This window comes from Dinoponera quadriceps, unplaced genomic scaffold (assembly GCF_001313825.1).
Source record: "Dinoponera quadriceps isolate SergipeBrazil2010 unplaced genomic scaffold, ASM131382v1 scaffold2305, whole genome shotgun sequence".
Lineage (NCBI taxonomy): Eukaryota > Metazoa > Arthropoda > Insecta > Hymenoptera > Formicidae > Dinoponera > Dinoponera quadriceps.
The window spans coordinates 1,586,258-1,607,599 of NW_014556411.1; the positions used below are offsets into that span (position 1 = coordinate 1,586,258).

Sequence of the window (21,342 nt, forward strand, 5' to 3'; positions counted from 1 at the left end):
GAAAATGGAAATGCTCCCCCACACGAGGGCGACGTAGACGCAACGGAGGTGTGTCGGCGTCACTGTCGTCGGCGGCAACGACGACGACGAGGAGGACGGCGACGTCTTTTCAGGTTTGTAATGGGAAAAGCCGATACGCATCGCGATGCGCACTTAAGGCTGTTTATTCCCCGCGGCACTTATAATACCTCTATAACTGGAGATATTCCCGAGCGCTTTGCGCAAAGGAGACGCTCGCTCCGGTTGGAGGGAAAGAAAGGGCGACGCGCTGCTCGGCGGTGAGATCGGGAGGTGGGGCAGGTGGGAAAGCCCTAAGAACGCGGTAAAACGCGCGTGGCCTGAAGTCCTCAGAACTGTCGTCGACGACGTCGTCTCACCTTTGAATTTTCTTCCTTCCTTCCGTCCCCTCTGCGCTCCTACCTTTTTTCGTTCGCTCTCTTGGAGCATCCTCTCGTGTTTTCCTTTCTTTCTAATGCGGCTGCACCGATAACCAGACAGCTAACGATTCTCTGCCGTGTTGTCCGTTTCTGCTCGCTTCCTCGCTTGCACCGAGCGAAAACGTTGGAACGCCGTCGTTCCGACGAAACTTTCCTGAATATCGCTTTAATTTTTTGGAGCTATTTCGCGCGTCTCGGCGTCGCCATCGCGTCCCTTATCTGCTTTATCAGGCCAACAGTTTCCGCGTGTATTCTGCGGCACAGCCACCGTCTAAGAGCGCGGAAACTGTAGAAATGCGTGCTCCTTTGTGATGCCGATAATAGCATTGTCGGCATAATAGGGGAACGTGCAGTAAATGCACTTCCCGTTGCCAGGCTTACAGCCGAAGTCCTTTAATCGATTGAGCTATTTAGAGCGTTTTCTATCAGGGGCTGAGTGAGCGACGACTTAGCCGAAATTCCGGCTAGCCAGTTCTTTTTCGTAATCGTCACCGGACCGGAAAGGAGTGGACAATTCACGGGCTCGAATCTAAAAACAGACGTCTCTCTTCCGTCCGCTTCACTCTCGATTGAGAATCCAAAAAAGCGCAGATCCCCTTCTTTATCCATGTTTTTTACAAGCAATGTGTTTTACGAAGAATAAACGGAGAACGTGTTTTACCTTATGTTCCAGACATCTTTATATTCCGGTCGTAGAGATGGGCTATAGTAAGACTACAGCGTCGGTGACAGTCTTCTTTATTAGCGCTTTCTTTCATGAGTATTTGGTAAGCGTACCCTTGAAAACATTCAAGATATGGGCCTTCATGGGTATGATGGGACAGGTAAGAGTTTCACGCGTTTATTTCACGTTGCGTATTGTTCATTGTACAAACACCGATCTAAATAACGTCAAGAGATGGATAAGATTTCAAGACTATACGGCTTTAGACATTTCTGATAATAGTCGGAATCGTTAAAAATTCCCGTCGATATAGAAAATTCGTCGGTAGATTCGTCAAATTCTAAAATTCTCTTCAGAAACATACTTAACCCTTTGAGTACTGAATTATTTTAAGATTTTTATGCCCATGGGACGGATTTAATTTGTCGCTATATGGATTAATATGTAAAAGTAATACATTTTATGCCCATGTAAGCAGATGACGAGTCTCACTCGTCAAATGTACCGAAAGGGTTACTTAAAGAAAAGAAGATGAGAAATGTTACATCGAAGCGTACGCCATAATTCATGATTAATATTTTTCAATCTCAATATTATATATAAATACTATAGAAATTCCAGGATTTCACACACAGATACTGATGTATATAATTTGTTAAATATTTGGTGATATATTACGTTATATACACACACGGAGCGATACACACATTGTGTATGCACGTGCGTGATATTCTGTCCGCTCATAAGTGCGGAAATCCTGGTCGTGCAACGTTAATTGTTCATTACAGATACCTCTATCGGTGCTGAGCAAGATGGCTGAACGATACTTGGGCGCTAGATATGGTAACATCGTTGTATGGGCGAGTCTCATCATCGGGCAACCACTTTGTATATTAATGTATTATCACGATTACGTTGTGACTCATTTCGGCGAGTCTCTGATCAAGGACTACTCTGTGGTGTAGGCGACATAATGAGATGGAAAGGAGACAAAGTTTCAGGAAAACTTCCAAAGATAAACTTGCGATTGTTTGTTCTTTTTTACGATTTTCTTTTTCGGTGGTGTGCGTTTATTGATAGCGAAATATATATAGCTTCCCGTTTGCATTTTACGCGCAAAGTAATTTCTTTTTAATTTTGCCGAAATCAGTAATTATCGCGTGATAATTTATTACCTGTGGGAATATTCGATAATGTGCATGTGCCTTAAATATAACTTTTGATTAAGTGAAATGTTGAAAGCTGCTGGCACAATACGGATTTAAACACACGGTAAAACGAAACCCGAATTGATGGGAGTCATTGAAAAATACCTTACATTTCACGGACTCTGTACATACATGTGTTACTAACTGCGCTAGTGTATTGCGAAAAATTTAATAATTTTTATACGAAAATTTTTTAACAGAGCTTCCTCGCCATACATGGGCGAACTTGTTGTTGAATAAACGAAATATTTTCTACTGGGTCTCGTTTAATTTCGTCCCACACCTTAAAAAAGCCACAGGGTCACTCAGGTAATATCCTTTCAACTGGAAACTGGAGGGCAGTCTCGCGGATCGCTGGAAAAACAACATTTTTAACGTAACACGATCCCGTATGTTTTTCCTCGCCAATGAGGCGGAAATCATATCGTTGGAAGTAACTTCTTTTTTTCGCACACACGTGCATCACTATCGAATAGCAAAAAGTAATCGCCATAAACTTTTATCGTAAATTCACGAAAATCGGACTGGGCAAAGCATTATGCGAGTGATACTTCGACCTTCCAATAAATTTCATTTCAAAGTGTCCTTGCGATTCTTCTTAAATTTTTCTCCGTATTTTTCAAAATTCTCTTTCGCCCGCAAAAACCGGGATGATTTATCTCTCGGCGCGACGTACCGACCATTAATCTCTGTAATTTCTTTAATCAACGGTTAAATCTTTCCGCCTTTTTACTTAATAGTCTTACGCTAACCATTTTATAACCATCAGTAATGGAAAATAAAAAGATGCTCAGGTAAACAGCGGTAGCTGGGTTGCCTGCTGGTTAAGCCTGCGTCGGCTCCAGGTAGTTAGGGCCACGTCACGAACGAAGAAACTTAGCTCTCGAAAGAAACATTTCTTCCATCCCTAACACTTAAGTTTTTCTTCCCCCGATGAGCCTGGATACCATGACACGTGTGTTCCGGCGATGGATAAATTAATGATGCTGAGGACGCTTCGGAAATACGCGTGTCATAGAATGATAGATTTCGAGATAGAAAGATATCGAGTGTATCCGCAAAAAAGTGTATATCAGTAATAATATTCTGTTATCAAGATCATTTGTAGTCAATGTTGCTTCACAGCGAACGCGCGAAATTTCCAACAAACTTGCACAGTCAGGCGGTGATATATTATCTAAACTGCTTCACAAAAGGCACCCTATATATACTATCTTTAATATTACATCGAGATATATATCTTCTTCATCTCCTGCTTCTAGGGTATTAAGCAGATAAGAGTTTTATGGACACCCTATAAGTAAGGTGAATACGATGCGTGTCGACCTTACTCAGGATCGCAATCTTCCAGAGCGACAGCGTGTGTCCTACGAGTATACGTCTCGTCGTAAAAGGAACTTCGACGTGACATTGGTCGTGCAACATGTAGTAGTTCCTTTAATACAGAAAGATTAGTTACAGAATCGAAAAAGGAAGCGATCGCTTTTGATAGAAGATAACGCGGATTTGCAAGGACAGGGCTTGGCAGTGTTGAGAAATTAGCATTTCGCCGGTCGAGAGCGACGCGAATGTAAATGTGAGAATGATCTTGTTAACAATTGTAAATGACAAAGCGCTTTCAGGGACTGGACTAAATTGGGTCATAAACTTAATTGTTACGAGAAGTCAAAAGAAGAAACAATTACTTTTAATATAAGATAACGTGGGTTCGTAACGAGACAGAGTTTGTCAGTGCTGAGAAATCAGCGTTTCGCCGGTCGAGAGCGACGCGAATGCAAATGTGAGAACGATCTCGTTAACATCTGCAAATGACAAAGCGTTTTCAAGGGCTAGATGGGAATATAAATTTAATAATTGCGCGGAGCCAAAAGAAGAAGTGATTAAATAAATTTCATAGAAGGTGACGTAGGTGATAGACCTTGTCAGTATTGAGAGATCAGCGCGGTTTCGCCGCGTCGAGAGCGACGCGAATGTAAACGTGAGAATGATCTCGTTAACATCTGCAAATGACAAAGCGCCGGGCGGCGCTAGGCTAGACCAGAAATTTAATAGTTGCGAAAGGGTATTTTCCCAGTGGCGAATACATCCAATGTCAGTCGCGACGCTCAACAAGTTAAATCTTATCAGCTCGCCGCTTTGGCTTTAGCGTCATTATAGCGCGCGCCTCTCCTAAATTGGCATTTGCGCCTGACGTGGTCAATAACTTTGTTAGCGCCAAAACTCTGAAGTACGTCCACTTTTGTCCCCCTCCCCCCCCCCCCCCCCNCCCCTCCCGGCAGCTGCATTGTTCCGTAAACTGATACGCGAGTCCCGTTGAATGTGCCGTAAAAGCAAGAATTACTTCTCTTGATACGTGGGACTTTTAATTTAATTGCTTCCACGGCGCGGCGCATTGCGCACCGGCGCGCTCTTAAATTGGCCCTATAAAAATGATGAAAAAAACACTCGCGCGAATATCTCGGCCATTTCTGAGGCACGTGGCTGACGTGTACCGCGTTACAATACCGCTGGAAGCGCTTTATGACGAACGGCTCGGCCATTTACCAGGACGAAGCGTGAAATTCATAAGTACCAGCGCGCTGCCACGTTAACGTTAATTTAGTCGAGTGTCGGGTAAATACACAACGACAACGAACTATTCTTCCCGCCTCTCTCCTCCCCCTCTCTCTTTCTCTCTGCTTTTACATCAGCCGCGTTGACCCTTCGACAAATCGTTTATTTGTGATCGTTCACCGAGGAGTGAACTCCAGCGACTCGACGACGGGGCGAACTTCGCACAAAGATTCAGTCACCGACGTCCTCCATCGAAGCGTCGCTGCGCACACATCTCTCGGACGCGTCGTGTCTCCGCAGCGGATGGGATAAAACGCCGATAAATTGTCACGTCGCGCGAACCTAAGACACGCTCGGAGCGGCGTATTTTTTCCACTCTAATGCAATCGCAAACAGAGGATTGAGTGACTGAAAGAGCACGGAGCGCGCGCGCGAGAGAGAGAGAGAGCTCACCGCGCCAGGCGACGAAGCATCACCGAAGAATGCATCGGTCTCGGTCCCCTCGAACGAGCGCTCGCGTTATCCCGTAAGGTGGGCCGTGGGGGTTGCGAAGAGCGCCGGAGAGGGGATGCCGGGGGGTGGCGGAGGTGGCGCGGCGGACTAGGAAGGTGGAAGGGTGGTCAGGGGGCACAGGGGGTGCAGTGCGAGCGCAACACGATGCTATAAGGGCGGGTACGCGGCGTAGCCTCCGCAGTGAGCGTCGTGACGCCTCCGCAGGAGTGTCGCGTGGAACGCACGGTCGGTGATCTCGCCGGTGCACGAGGCGTCCCGCTCTCTCGCGAATTGTCGCCGGTGTGCAGTGCCGAAGGAGTTGGTTCAGCGCGTACGTTCAGCCCGTAAAAGCCCGGAAGAGAGAGGGAGAGAGAACGGCGCGCAGGCCGTTGGTGCCGCAGCGTAGAAGCCGCAGCTGCAACCGCGTTTCGATCCACCGGGAAGAGAGCTCGAGCCCGGTCGCTCTCTCTCTCCGGATGACCCAGGACGGACTCCGCGCTGGAGCAACCCAGGTTGGTTTTTACGAGGTCCCAGAGAGCGCAGGGGGGAGTGCGCGCGGCGCTCAGGGAGTGAAAACGAGCGAGAGAGGCCACGAAGGCAATGAGTCTGTCCTTTGGAGAATGGTATACGCGAGACTCGCCGGGAAATCTCCGTCGCGCGGTGCTCACCGAATAATTGCTCGGCGCGTACGCAACATACGTAATTTACGTTCCATTCAATTTAAATGTGACACCCTGCAGCTCTCGTGACGGAACATGAAAGACGAGAGGGAGCGAAGGCGACGCGTCGTCAGCTATTACAACTGATAACGTTCACTTCGGATACGCGCGCGTTTGATTAATCTCGGGAAATATCGGGAAAGGCTCTCGTTCCGCGATTGCTTTCCGCGACACTCGGCCTGGGTTTAATACGCGACACCTCAATATCGGATTGAAGTACGCCTTTAGCGCCCGCAACTAGCAATATTACGCCGGGAAACGACATTCGCGAGCGCACGGAAATGCAATTATGAGTTAGAAATCGCGCGCCTGCTCACCGACGGTACGAGAAGAAACGAATCGAGTCGCGAAAATGTCATACGCGATAATGTCGTCGTGAAATTTCGCCGAATGCTTAAATCGCCGATCGTTGGATCGTTGCCTGACGAATCGCGGATGATGCGCGACGCGTATCGTAAACGTATGCAACTAGGTGAGTAAATTCGATTCCCCCCGCGATGTTTACTCGGGAGTGACGAGTATCCCAGTAAATCGAGTCGCGGACGGTTAACGAAAGCCGGATATCCGAGAGCGTCCTCGACGAGCGGACGGACAATGGGACCTTTTTGCCTCCGCTCTTAGATACGACGTCGTACAGTTTCTCTTCCGATTTCAATTACGATGTTGCGTCGCAGCGTCGCGCTACTTCGTTAGACGATCGCAGTAAAAAATATACCTCTAATTAAATATGCATTGAACTGCGCGCGCCGCGTAGCAAATTTTGCCCTTTTTTCACGCTTTACATCTCACTTTACTGTACTTTATGCACAGCTTAACGTACGGCGAGAGTTATTTTGTACATTTTAGAAATTATAATGAGGCTTAATTCAGTGTTGTTCGGTGTATCTCATCGCCTACTTTTATCGTGTAATCTGGCAATGCGCGATTAATACCTTGCAGTTGTTTAAAATGCGCGGCACAAAAATATCGTCAGTCAGTTTCCGTCACTTCTTCATAATCATTCGATCCGAATTTTTATTACACGTCTTTAGAGGTTTAAAATTTCGGAAAAACCTGTTTTCCTCCACATTTTCCTGCGAATTTTTTTGTTTTCTTATCTTCTCTACGGTGAAAAGTAAATGTGACAGATATTTTAACCGAATACACGTGAATTTTTCTAAATGGACTTTTGTACTTTCGGGACAGAAACCGAAGAAATCCGTGGGAAAATAGAAAAAATACGGTTTTCCGAAACTTTAAAACTATATGCATCTTATTTCAAGATCAAATCTTTTATCTTTTTAGCTAGAAAATAAGTAATTTCTGCCTTTTCATTATATTCTCATCGCGCTATCCATTTAAATGGTGTAAGCGGATTTCGTATAATGGTCTCTCTCGCATTTATCGTAGCTGTTGTTAATTCCCTGAGCTTTGTGAAACATCAATATGCGTTATACAATCTCCTTTATTAATAATTGCTATTGTGTGTTTGTGTACTGCAATACCTTCTCGGGAAATGTTTTCGGAGAAGTACCTACGGTGTTCACTTAAAAATTAATTGCTTAATGCCTGAGTTTGCCTGCAACGCTAAATGGCGGCGGTTAGTCCGCCTTAACGCGTTTCGTTTATAAACCACCTCGTCGAAAATAGTTGAAAATCGATCGATGCTGCCTCGGCTCACATCGCTTTTCCTTGTGCCGTTTCTTTCTCGTCCTGGGAAACGGTTCCCTTATTCCGGACGTTCGATAACAATGACTCGACGTTTCTTAAAAGCCACGCGCAGCGATCTCACGTGCGTGAAAAATGGTATCGCTTGTCCGACGGAGTTCACGTCCGCCAACGACATATGGAAAATTGAAACGATCATTATCGATCGAATTACCGCCCGATGATCGACAATACTTCGCGGATGGTGAACGTGACGCGACATTTTCCACGGAAAAATGATAAAGGAATAGACTGAATAAAGGTAGCGTGCTTCCCTGCGATAAAAATTACTTTTCAAGCATTGCATAACGTCAGCTGTGTCTGACGCATCGGTATAAAAATTAATTGAACACTTTGATATAATATTTAAAAATTATCTCATGCAATAGAGAAAGGCTTCTAAGCTTCTTCTTTAACAATTTGTCTCTTGAACAAAAAGTATTATATTATTTAATGTATAGTTATTTGCAAGTATTCCGATATATAACTTTTTATCTTTACACGTTTTTTTTATTACACGTTTATTATATTTTTTTTTTTTTGGTTCTGTGGAGTCGTTTGTGTAAAAGAGGACAGATTTCATGCAAAATTAACACGAATACCCATCATCAAACTAATTGTATCGCAAAACTGTGAGGGCTTTGACAGGTCCTTATCGAGGTCACGCAAACCAGAAGTTCGATATCTTCGCGTTAGCTTCTTCGCACCGTCCCCTGAGATCATAATACGAGCAACTTCGACTATATCGGTCCGGTGAATGCCCTGAAACCATCTACGTCATGACGGGTCAGATTATGCAAAATTTCAATCGATTAACCCGTTCTCCGGTTCCACGAACACTGTCGCCCGGCGATTCTAGTCGACTAGAATAACAACTATAATTTGTCTTACTTCCACTATCGTTAACAGGAGCTACGTTGCAACGTCGCGCTCAAAAATTTGCGTTGCAAATAGGCAATACATATTGCAACGCAAATTTTTGAGAGCGCGTACCACTGTCGTTTTTCGGATTAACCGGATTAATCCCCGGGGAGAACAATCCTTTGCTGTCATGCAGTCGGCAAAGTAGAATATGCGACTGCTGCTGCGTTACTAGCGTGTTTATTAACGCGGTGATAACTTTCAACTTCCGTGGCGCGCGTGTAAATGCTTTGAAGACCGCGCGTGGCGATTTTACGTGCGGAAGCGCGTGCGGAGGATTGCATTTCCGTGCGCGGAATCATTACAAAATCGGCGTTGCACGAGTGCAAGAGGGAATAGTTATTTGCCGTTCGATTGCCGAATGATCGCTTGACCAGGCTTTTGACCCAATTCCCGACGGTCGTTACCGATTCAGGATTATCCGACGTATAGATAGTCTCGTTAATGGCGCCCCATCAAACGCGGGCACTGTTTGGTTTACGAAACAAAAAGCAATTCCGCGCGAACCGTGTGCAGGCAGTTCCGCTAAGACATAAAGTGGTGATTGCACCTCCTATTTTAATATCCACCTCACCTGAAAATCCTAATCGATGAGATAGAATTTTTTATACGGCGCGAGCGAAGCTTGTGGAAACTCGATTTTTGTTCACGCGACGTTGGAAACTTACGGAAGCATTTTTGCCGGATAATTAATTAAAATAAAAATACGTGATTAATACGGAAAATTATTAATTGAAAACACTGTCTAATGGATAATAAAAAAATCTTTATAAAAAGTGCATGTGAAAAGAAATAACCCCGTTAATTAAAAGTTTCGATTTATTATTAAAATATCGGATTATTCCGACTGATTAAACGATTTTTAAAAAAGTGGAAAATAAAGCATTTAATTGTGCATTTAAGCGGAATGAGTTTTTCTTTATATATGTTAAAAATATCTTATCAAAATTTCTATCGCTATGTTATTATGTGACCTTCTCTCTCTCTCTCTCTCTCTCGCGATATTCTATTATTTAACTGTTAGTCAGAATGTGTTTCACGATGGAAAGCCAATTAGTCAAGTTAAACGACTAGTGATATATTCAACCACCTCAAAGTTGGAGAGTGATGCGAAGGTTCGTCACCTCGATCTCCATGACTTACTCTTATCCACTGACCTATTCTCATCTATCGAGCTTAGCCGAATTATAAAATTAATCTGCATCAAATCCATTTCTACTTACATCTCCGGGAAATCTATTAATAATTCTCTTCTTTCCACATTTATCAACGCGGAGTTAATGTTTCATTTTCAAATAGTATTTCGTCAAATACTTTTTCCAAATCCCTTAAAAGTCAAGGAAAAAAAAGGTGGAATCTTATTTTTAGAACTAATCAATTATTAAGAGCAACTTTTTTGATAAGCTCTTTTCTTCGTGATTTTTTGACGCCGATAAAAATTCCTTCTAAGAGGAAGTTGAACGAACCTGAAATATGAGATTGAGCAGACGAGTGGGATGTGGAAAAGAGATATGAACGGGCGTGTGGAACTTATATATATCGGGAGAAGATAGAGATAATGATACGGAGGGATTGGAAGCGCGAAAATTGGAAAAAAAAAACTTGCTCAATACGTGGTTTCTCTATCACGTTTCAGCGTCGAATCGTGAGATGATTACGGCGCATCCGGCAAAATCACAAAGATCAATTTCGAATCCTTTAATTTCCGTAAGCAAAATTTCACTTTCCCTTCACCCCTACGATCATATATCCCTTACCACGATCTGTCCTTTATTTCTGATTTGCAGTAAAATTTTACATTGCACCACGTTAATTTCGACGCGCGCAAACATACTTTTTTTTACCTACCGCCGCCCGATAAACCCACGCTGTAGCACCCGAACGTAAAGTCAGCCGACCGTGGTAAAATTTTAATCGCGAAATCAGGGAGGGGCGTTGCGTCGCGCAAAGTTCTGAATCCTCCCTTCGTTAAACTCGTCAAACAGTCTTGTAGAGCTGGTACTTTATCAAGGGCCTAGCTGCTCAGTACACACCGACGGTCAACGAGCGAAGCCTCTTACACCGACTAGAGTTTTGACGAGGGGAAATAAAATCGCGAACAGTTGGACGGATCAAGATAGAGAGGGACGGACAACGAGACGAAAGGGCGAAGGGAAGAGACGACGAATCCCATCGCGCACTCGCGCGCCGGATCGTAAATAAAAATGAATCGTCGTCGACGTGTCGAGGGCGATAGATCAAAAGGTAGCCACGAGCGAGCTACGAGGAAAATAAAAGAGAATTATTGAAGAACGAAATAAATCAGCCCGTGCCCTTGCATCCCTGCCATTCACGGGGGAACGCTCGGCGGCGCGGTAAGGAACGAGCGTCGTGGTAACGACGAACGTCACGCCGGCATTAGAGTGGCTGCACTCCGCGGTTCGAAATGAACGCGATAAGGGAAACACGTGTTGAGCACGCTCTCTCACCCTCTCGGGGATCCCCCCCCTCACCCTCCCCCCTCTCTCTCTCTCTCTCTTACCTCTTCCTCATCCACCCCGCGTTTGTCACCGATGTATAACCACCTCGCACCGCCCTTCGCGTTCCTTTGCGGACTGCAGTATAATCGTTAATAAACCGGCATGCTTGACACCTATGAACATCTCCAGTATGAAAACCTTTCGACCGTGTAAAAAAGAACATTTGATACGGTATTGCACGCTGAATGTTACGAGCAGCGAGGTGCTTGAGAAAAACTACCGCCCACTAGTGGGATTATACGCTTTTGACAATGGACCTCTGTCCGACGGGAATGTAATTTGCGGCTTGCTTAACAAGGGAATACAGGGAATTAATGAGATATAACGAGCGTAGATGTAGCGTTAAACTTTCTCCGAGGAAAAGTTTAAATTTGGGTAAAATAACTCTCCGCAAGTGCTTCGCGTGCTGAATACCCCCGAGTTTTTAACGGCATTGAATAGTTTTCGTTCACAACACCTCTGTGTCAGTGTTCTGTTCATCAGATATATATATATATATACATACACACACATATCTACATATTTGAAATGTATTTATGTAGGATATCCTCCTCGCCCGGAAATAGCAACGTATGTTTTTAACATAACAGTTGAAAGTTGAAGGGTCACTATAAATAAAGACTTCCTTGGACATTATTAGATCTGAACTTTTGTTAGAATGTCTCAGAGAATCTGTCATATTAAGGACACGCGTTGATTTTAGGGCATCCTATATATATAGCATATCCATACAGCTGAATTGGTCTTCTTCTTCCGTGATAACTGTGTTATTTTCATCAAATTCCGGTGAGAAATGGTCAATTGAAGATCACTGATATCGCAAAATTTCGAGGACAATCCCGGGATTTGCCGAGCGCTTCCGCAATTTTCGTTCGCGAACGAAAGGCGGGACATTTACATAAAGTTCTCGTTAGCATCGACGACAAATGCTCGCCTATTTCGATAACAATGCGAACAATCGCGGAACCTTTATCCGAGGGAGATCGCCTCACCTTTGTGAGATCCGTCCCCGAAAGCGCCCCGAAGATGCGAACGTAGCCATTTGACGAAACCGACGAATATAACGAAGCTTTTTTAGGAGATCGTCGACCGCGATTTTCTCGCGGTCGGGGAACGTTTTTAAATTTGACTGTTCGAATTTCATTTATCTCCCCAGGTGATATTTATTCATGTGCTCCCCTGCGTGCGACGCGAATACATTAATCTTTATTCACGGCACGCGTTCGAATTAGCAAAGTTTGCCTGCATATTTCAGAACCGCGGATAACAAACGTTTGTATTATTTACAACGGGGGAAATGGTGATTCATACGTGGGGGCTCAGCTCTTACGTAAAAATACCCGCTAGTATAAACAACGACGAAAATAGGTGACGATATATAGAGTGCCCCGGGTTAAATTAGAGATTCCTAACGATATCCCGAAAAAAGAAGAGTATCCGCGTGCTCGTTGTAACATCGTGCCACTTCGTTCGTTTTAATCCTCCAAAACAAATCTCTGGAAAATGCAAATACGCGTCGCGGCTGGCTTGTATGAACTTTCCTTTTTTTCTCCTCCGTTTTTATTTTGCCTCTTTTTGCAACACATCTGCATGCCTAGTTTGTTTTATTACTTTTGTCGAAAAAAAAAAAACGAAAAAAACGGTGGCTAGGTAGCCTCCGTGCGGTAAACGAGCAGTGTCGCCGGCAAATTTCTGACACTCGGTGTAGCGTGAGGGACGCAATTTCGCGCGGAGCTCCGAAAACTTTCCGAAGGAAGCGCGTGCAGGGGAGCGAAAAGGGACGCCCTTACGGATGGTCGCATCAACGAAGAGGCAATCCTTTTAAGGGCCAGACACGTTCGATCTTTGATCCCAACGGTATTGGGTGTCTCTGTCGGTTGAGTGGCCTTTTGAGAAACTGGATATTTGTACAAAGTCTGAAAATATTAGCCGATTTTCGAGATATAGAGCGTTAGAGTCACGTATGAGCATATCAACACTCCGTTAAGTTACATGCCTCGCGTTAATTTGAAGATGAGTAAATTCGCGACCGGACAATTTGGAACGCTGATTTTGGCGTAATGTAAACATAAGGAAACATTTGTATCGATATTTCGTTGATCAAGACCTCTCGAGCTTGTTGCGCGTCAGGCGCGGAGCGTAGAGACACGAACGTAACGAGTCATATCGTTTTACGACTTTATCCTTTCCCGTCCTCGCGATGTCAATTTCGCTTCTGGACGTGTTCAAAGTAACCGGAGTTGTCACGTACCCAATAATTTCTCGGGGCTTTTGAAACATACGGTTCATCGCCCGGAACTTCTGTCCCTTCTGTAAATCACATTAAGCCCTGCAAGTCCACCGAGTGCGTGTAACTGGACGATATATCAGGCTATAACTGAGCGAAAACCGACGAATTTCTCTCTATCTGTCTATCTATTTATCTACCTATTTCCCTCCCTATCTTCTCTTCCGCCCTCGGGTGTACTTAATTTTGTATTAAAAAATGTTTGTAATATAAAGAGGTTTATTCCCGATGAATATAAGCCAGCGCCTGCTTTCAACGGAAACCTGCATAAATATTTAATCGGGAAATGTAAAATCGGAAACGTGCCCGGTCTTCTATAAACTTGATGAAATTAAATTCGCTAATAATACATTAGAAAAATTACGATAAACTGCATTTTGGCTTTATAAGCTATGCAATACGCATCGTTATGTTTTTATTCGTTCGCGTTCGCACAAATTGCGAATTAAAATCGCCCAATTTTTCATACATTTGTGTACGCACATGCGCTTATGTACACATTGTGTTAATGCGCTTAATACAAATTCAGTATGTTTTAGCATTAAGAGCGTGCAATCTGATATTCTGACTGAAAATATTCCCACCATTCATTGCCGATGCCGTTTAAATTACCGTTCTCAGTGCGATCCAATAGAACATCTTCCATTTTGCCCCCGTTGCCGCGTCTCAGATCGAACGCTCGATAGCACGTCGATAAATTACTGGAGGGAGAGCATCGAGGCTGTTTTATTTATTCATCTGAGCGACTCTGGAGTCCTATCTTCGAGACGCGTAACTTGGAACAGGTCGATCCAAGGGAGATATAATCGCTTTAGTCGTATCACTTTGAGGGTATTAAGTAAATTGCGGCAGATTATAAATTAGCAATATTAGCTAATAAGGTTTCCGTTGTTATTTCCCCAAAACATTCAAAATTGCTGGAATTACAATCTATCCCGGAATTTTGCACGCAATTTAAACGAGTGGCTTGTGTATTTTCGGAAAAAAGATCATAAGATATACTAAGAGTTCACGAATAAAAATTAGACGATCGCTTCCAAAACGATCTCGCGAATAACAATGTTATTTTTACTAGACTGTTCAATTTCGACATAATATATTATTTTTTGCACTTTTTTCTTACATATCACATGTCATGAAAAAAAAAAAAAAACATTTGCCATAGTCAAATGTGCCGGTAATTATATTTAACGATTATATTAAACGACTTATATTTATAACAATTTTATAAACCTCTGCAATCTGATTTTTTGCTTTTAAAAAAATGACAAGATAGGAAACTGTTCTGCTTACTGCTTTTTTTCATTTCATTTATTTATATTCTTCGTATCGGATTTGGATCTATCAAGACACATTTCTGTCTGCTCGTTTCTGCGATTTTACTTTATATTACATTAAAAAAATGCAATTACACGGATATATATTTTCTTCAAAAGTACCTAGCAAAATCAAGAGAGACTCGCACTTCGCACAGTTGTTAGATAACGTCTCAGTGCAGTGTCTTCGAATATCGCACATTCGAATATGCACAGAAGTCTAACACGTCTGACAATTAGACGGAACAAATAGCGCCTGGCATTAAACATTTCAACGCGACCCGCCGCCGTCGCCGACGCTGGCGTCGATTTCCAGCGAATCTTAGTCTCTGCGACGTTTTACAGCTTGGAATTCCGAGCGAGAGCTCGCGACTCGGATCCTATGTGACATTTCTGCTGGAAATAAATGGGAATCTTAAGTGTCGCATCGGCACGAGCGCTCTCGCTGAAGCTATCGGTATTCTAATTACTCGCAGCGCGCGAAAATAGCGAGGAACTTGGGGCGCGTAATTACACCAGAGCACGTCGCCTTATTAAGCTATCTCATTTTCTTCGGCGAGCAGCAGGCCGGTCGATGGCTTCTCGTTGGCCGTACTTCATCCTCGAGTTTTATCCGATAAAGGACGCCGCGATCTACGAGCCGGGAAGTACGCGAGGCACCCTGGAATGGCAACCGAACGACCGACCGGAGGGGGAGGAGGGCCGGCGGAAAGCTCGATGGTCAACGTCGACGATTACCGCACGAAAGCAAGAAAAAAAGTTAAAGAATCGTCCCTTTCCCGGCTTTATTTAACTTTCGGAGGATCTACCGAGCATAAACTCGGAACTTTGTCCGTCCCCCGGTATTGCGCGTCTAGGTGTATAAGTCGGAAGAAACCGCGCGCGCGAATTCAAAGTTCGGCCCCGTAACAACGTTAATAACAACGTCGTTTTTGCTCCTTTGTTTAGTCGGCCGTGCAGACCGCCATCGATCCGAGTTAATCGGCGAAAGTTGACAGGAGTACGTCGCCCTCAGAGCGCTCAGTTATCACGGAGAAACGGGATTGCTCAGACAATCCGTCGTTATATTTAATATTTATCGAGTCAGGCGGCGTGTACCAGCGGCGCCGAACAGAAGAACATAATTGATGTAGCTTCCAGAAACGCGAGCCGGGCAACTTCGTGCTCCGCAGATTTATAAGATCGCGCGAACTTCGGTCGGGGCAAATTATTTTCGTGTTGTGATAAGGGAAACTGGCGGGAGAAATTAAAAATAATTCCTTCCTCCGTTTCTCTATCTCGCTCGTAACCGCTGCCGTGTTACACGGACTCGCGGATTTTTCCGTCTCGAGCCCTCCGAGCGTGGAAAGCAATTTTCGCGTACGATCCGGACGGCAATGCTTCACGCGACACATTCACGCACGATGCTATCGCGAACGACTCGCGGAGCTGGTCTCTCTCCCGCGAGAGAGAGAGAGAGAGAGAGAGTTTGTCACACGAAGTATTGCGCGGAGCTCGCGAACGGCCGTATTCGCCCGCACACTTAGCAACTTTTCCACGGTCCCAGGTCCGTCGTATCTAAATCACTTCCCGCTAACGATAATCTCGGTCTTAGAGGGCATAAGCTTAATCGTGCCGCGCTAATTCCCACTCGAAACTCTCCAGACTGCAATAGTCGTAACATTCGCATGAGAGCCCGCGTATGAGAACGTGCCAAGGAACCTCACCGTTTTGAGGGCTCGTTCTCAGCTTCCTTCCCCGCGGCGCCGCCATGTTACCGTCGCGCAGCTTAGGGGTATGTAGCTTTTAATCGTGAACTTACGTGAACGCGAACGTAAACGCAATGTTAAGGTCGTGTACGATCTGCGGAACTTAAGTCCTAATGCGGCAGATCCGGCCGTTACATTCTTCGGCCATTGCGCCGCGAGCTAATTAGCGCGGTCTAATGCAGAGCCGACAAGGCGATTTCGGCCCGGTATATTCCCGTTTAATTCTAACGACCGGGTCTTCGCTAATCTCTCGAAATTAATCACCGCTGATGTAAGCCAGAAACGCCCGCGGACTGGGCGCGCGCGCGACGTAATTTCCGCCGGCGAGCTCTATTCTCCTCGTTTGTATCCGCCGGTGGGATTTTCAATAGATACCGGGGGCCGCCCGGCACTCGAGAACATTTCGGAATCGTTCTGTGTCGCCGTTATCTTATAAATGGCGTCCCCGTCACGGCCACGCGGGATGTACTTTGGGAACTCCTCAGACTGAATGGTATTACGCGCGCCGCTTCTTGGACCGGTCTGATGTTTCGCGATAATTGCTTCACTTCGCTCTGTTAATGATAATCTCGAATGTCAAAAGTTTAATTATGTTAATCACAAGCGAGCGAACAAGTTTCTCTCTCGGAGCTATGCATATTTTAGATTAGGAAATTGACGAACAAACGTCTGAAGTTCCTTCTGGAAAACAAAAGAACTCATCGTGTACACAGTGAAAGGTGTTTTGCACTTGTGTTATAATCGGTCCTTGTTAACATTTTTGTGTTGATTTTTTTAATATATCTGTGTGTTAGTTTAACATATTGTGTTTATGTTACTTGAATGTATATGCGTTTTACGTTGAGTCGATATTCAACACGTGTGTGTGTTAAAGTAGCACATTTTATAATTCAATAAAACATTTTATCGTAAACTTGGAGGATATGTTGAAAAATATATAAGTATGTAAATTAACGTATTTACTTTGTTAACGTATTATTTCTTGACATATTCACCTTGTTAAGGTAACACGAAAATTTGGGCGGACCGTTGGTAACACAAATTTTTTATTGTGTAGAAGAGAAGAATGCATCACGTAAGAACGCATTTGAATATTCTTCGATGTTTTCAGACCGGGCTATTTTCAAGCAAATGCACGAGCAAGTTTTTCCCTCAGAACTACGTACCTCAGAATAGAAAACTCTGAGAGACGAACGAACGTCTGAAGTTCTTTCTAGAAAAAAAAAAAACAGAAAAAGAACACATCACGTAAAAAACGCGTCTGAATATTCTTCAATGTTTTTAGATTGGACAGTTTTCCAAGCATCGCGTCGAAATTATTTTAAATAAACATCATTATAATTTCCTCTTCTCCGTCAGACCGAGCGCATGCACCGCGCAGATGTACACGGGAGCAGAGAAAAGCTAACATTTTTATCCCCCGTAACTTTGCGGAAAACAACTTTCCCCAGAGCGCCTCGGCTTGAAGTATCGGGAGAAACAATAAGACCGCGCGCGCGGGAAACGATATATTCGTACGTGACTGCTGTGAAAAGGAGCACGCTTTTCCTCAGACGTATAATAACGCAATTACCGGCGGATTCGAGATTAAGCGGGAAAGAGTTACAGAAAAGGAGCCGGCATTCGGCGCGGCCCGGCGCAGAGCGCGGCGCGTATACATGAGCTGACGGAAACGGGATTAAGCGGATGGAATTCGAGAAGCGGAATCCAGGGTAATTCTCGCTTAATCCTCGGACATAGCCCTTGTGACGAGCCATTCGTTACGTTCCGCAGCGACGACGAGTATTTTCGTCGTGGTATCGCCCGCGCGCGCGGATAATCCCATCTCCGATATTGCTTCCATCTTTAATGCACTCGGAACCCATCCATCTCGAGACACATTATACTCCGATCGCCGGCCATCGAATCGCGATCGTCGATCGCAATTTAGGAAACTTGCCGGGCCGCCTTCGCCTGTTTCCCGAACTACCTGGATTTCACAGTCGGCAGAATCGCATTCCATATTACATTTATTATCGCCCTGTCGGTAATGACGCGCTACTTTCTTTCTCTCGGTGCTCCGTGCCATTTCGCAAATTGAAAAATCAACGAGATACAAGCGCGAAGATTGGCCCGATAATATTTGTCCCCTCATAATTTGAGCCAACATAATTTATGAGCGCATGTATGGGCAACGCACGGTAATTCTATTTCGTAATATTAGCGAGCGGGATATTTTAGTCCGCATTCCAGCGTTAATTGTCGTCGTTACCGAGCTATCTAATTCTGTGTGTGAAATTGCAAAAATCGGATGCACGTCAACTCCGCCGGTCGATGCGCGTTTCATAAAACAGCGGCCAGTATTGCGTTACTAACGTGCGATTATTTTACAGATATCACGCGAGGAAACGGAAAGCAACCGGAAGACACGGAACGTCGTTCGGCCATTGAGGACTCATCTCTGGTCATAAAGGGGGCCTGGTGGATAAACCGTGAAAGTGCCAATATCTCGCGAATAGAAGTACGTCGTCTGTACAGCGACGTTATACGGAAACGGATGGGCTGGCGTGCGTCGAACGGTAAAATCGAAGCAAAATTGACGGCGCCACGAACGAGCGCACCCGGAACAACATGAGGCCGTCGTGTGGGAGCTTGTTCCGTGCGCTCGGTCGAGGAAAATTAATTTCCCTTCCGGTCGTCGGGTCACGACGAAATGACTGACCCGAGCTACCGGGATTAATCGTAGTCCCGTGAGAGAGACCGAGAGAGAAAGAGAGAGAGGGAGGATAGGGAGAGCGCGCGCCGATCTCCCGTTAGTCGCTCGATCAGCGAACAACAAGCGTTCCCTCCTCGATCCATGAACGGGAGCGAAAGGTGCGCGAACAGAGGACAAGCCGCACCGGGTGAAGTTTTCTTCGGGCAGAAGGTGAGGTCGAGCAGATAGTACCGAGCCATCCACTTTTGAGCTCACCGCACGCCAATTTTCTCGAAATGTCACTCGAAAGATCGGGCCATCCGAAGTAGTGTGTGGGCGGCTGCGCAAAATTCCGACGCGCGGGAAAGTTTACGGTGCCGATAGAGAGAGAGAGAGAGAGAGAGAACCCGGGACCAGTAAGTCGCGGCCACCATCCGGAAAGCAGTAATACCGGAGGGTGTAGAGCGCCGCCTAACGTGTTCCTGCGACCCTCTCTCTATTCGGTCAGCGATTCCCGTCACTCTTCGTCTCTCCCGGATCTCATTCGAGCTCCACCGGCTCGCCGTTCCGCGTCCTCCCACGTCGCGGGCGTAAAAGTATAACGACTTGGGACGCGTTACGTCCGCGGCTTACGGAGTGAGTCTCGCGATAGCGTGGAATTGTCCGGTATAATCTCGTAAAACCCACGGGAGAGTCCATCCACGGCGAGAGAGAAAGGGGGAGAGAGAGAGAGAGAGAACGACTACGACGTCGACGAAGTCGTTTCGAATTGCAACCCGATAGCCGGGGGAACTGCGGCGGATACTTGCGCTATTCTCCAAACAGGTAGAACGATCGCGGGGAATTAAAAAAGTACGGTGGTCGCTTTGGGAAACGACGTGTTTAACGGATCCGAGGTGGGTTCAGCGCTCGCTGGAAGAAATCCCACCGTGCGGACGGCCGATCAGATGACGAGTTATATTTTCTCGCGTAACTCCTCGCTCGCTCTCTGTCCGCAGCGTATTCAACGTGAGTGTGATAAAACGCAGTGCGGCGATCCGTAAAGTTCTTCCCTCGGCCCGCCGGGCGCGTTATTGCGGAAAGAGACTCCGGAGAGATACGCGGAGGAATTCAATCGCGAAATGGACCGCGCGATATTTGAATACTACTCGCGTAGTAGCTTGTAGCGCCGGCGAAGTCCAGTGTCCATCTCGACCCGAGAAGTGCGTATTGTGCGATCGGACCGGATACCCACCACCTATACTCGTTCCGATACTCGTCCGATGTCTGTTCGTGCAGCCCTCGAGGCACGGACGGAGAGCTTCTCTCGTGCGCAGAAGTTCCGTGCGAGATTACGTGTGTAATTGATTTCGAGTACGCCGAAAGAAGACGGAGAGAGAGAGAGAGTTCCCAGATGGATCACGTGCACGTGAAGTCGAGATCGGCCTCGAAAAGTAACCCGACGAAGATGGCCTGCGAGAAGGCATCGAGACGTCTTAGGACGATTCTCGTGAGGGCGTCTCGCCTCGGTGTCTCAACATCGGACGTCGCTAGGTTACCGGCGGCCAAGAAGCTTACTCCACAAAGGGATCACGGGTGGAAATTGGCTGTGTTTCTTCTCCTCATGTTCGGGGGTGGAGTTATCGTCGCCTTGGTCTGTACCGCCAGAAAAGGGTGCTCGAAACTGGAGGATATCGTAAGTTAAGCTCTCTCTTGTGTCCTCATATGTGTATATCCTCCGGGATTATTACACCCTACCTCAGCCTGTCCGCCTTAGTCGATCCTACGCCACACTCCCTCCCTAGTTGTGCATAATTGCGCGTGTGTGTGTGTGTGTGATAGGATAGATAGATGTGTGGAAATTATACGCTCAACCGCGAGGAATTTCGATCGACAGAAATTGCACGGATCTCACGCGGAAGAGTAATTTTGTTAACAGGCGATTTCGCGCAATTTACTGCCGCGCGTATTGCCGTACGGTGGAAAGTTTAAACACAGTTGCATCCACCTACAAATTCACCCTGACAACCGCGCATACGTGACTTTCTAAAGAATTTCATGAGCCTAAGATGTATGTGAAATATATGTCGTGTACAGCGTGCGCGCTTGACTTGAGTAAAAGTCACACGTCGTACACAT

The 21,342-nt window shown here is 45.6% G+C and overlaps 1 protein-coding gene across 1 annotated transcript in view; it reads left to right on the forward strand.

Annotated features, from left to right (window-relative positions):
* LOC106747317 (diacylglycerol O-acyltransferase 1) overlaps window positions 1-2,564 on the forward strand; it is a 102,642-nt gene extending 100,078 nt beyond the window's left edge. The window contains exons 11-12 of the mRNA XM_014624716.1: window positions 1,111-1,261; window positions 1,890-2,564. Of these exons, the coding sequence (XP_014480202.1) occupies window positions 1,111-1,261; window positions 1,890-2,066 (328 nt within the window). The 3' untranslated portion in view covers window positions 2,067-2,564. The remainder of the gene's footprint in view (window positions 1-1,110; window positions 1,262-1,889) is intronic.
* Window positions 2,565-21,342: the final 18,778 nt, after the last annotated feature.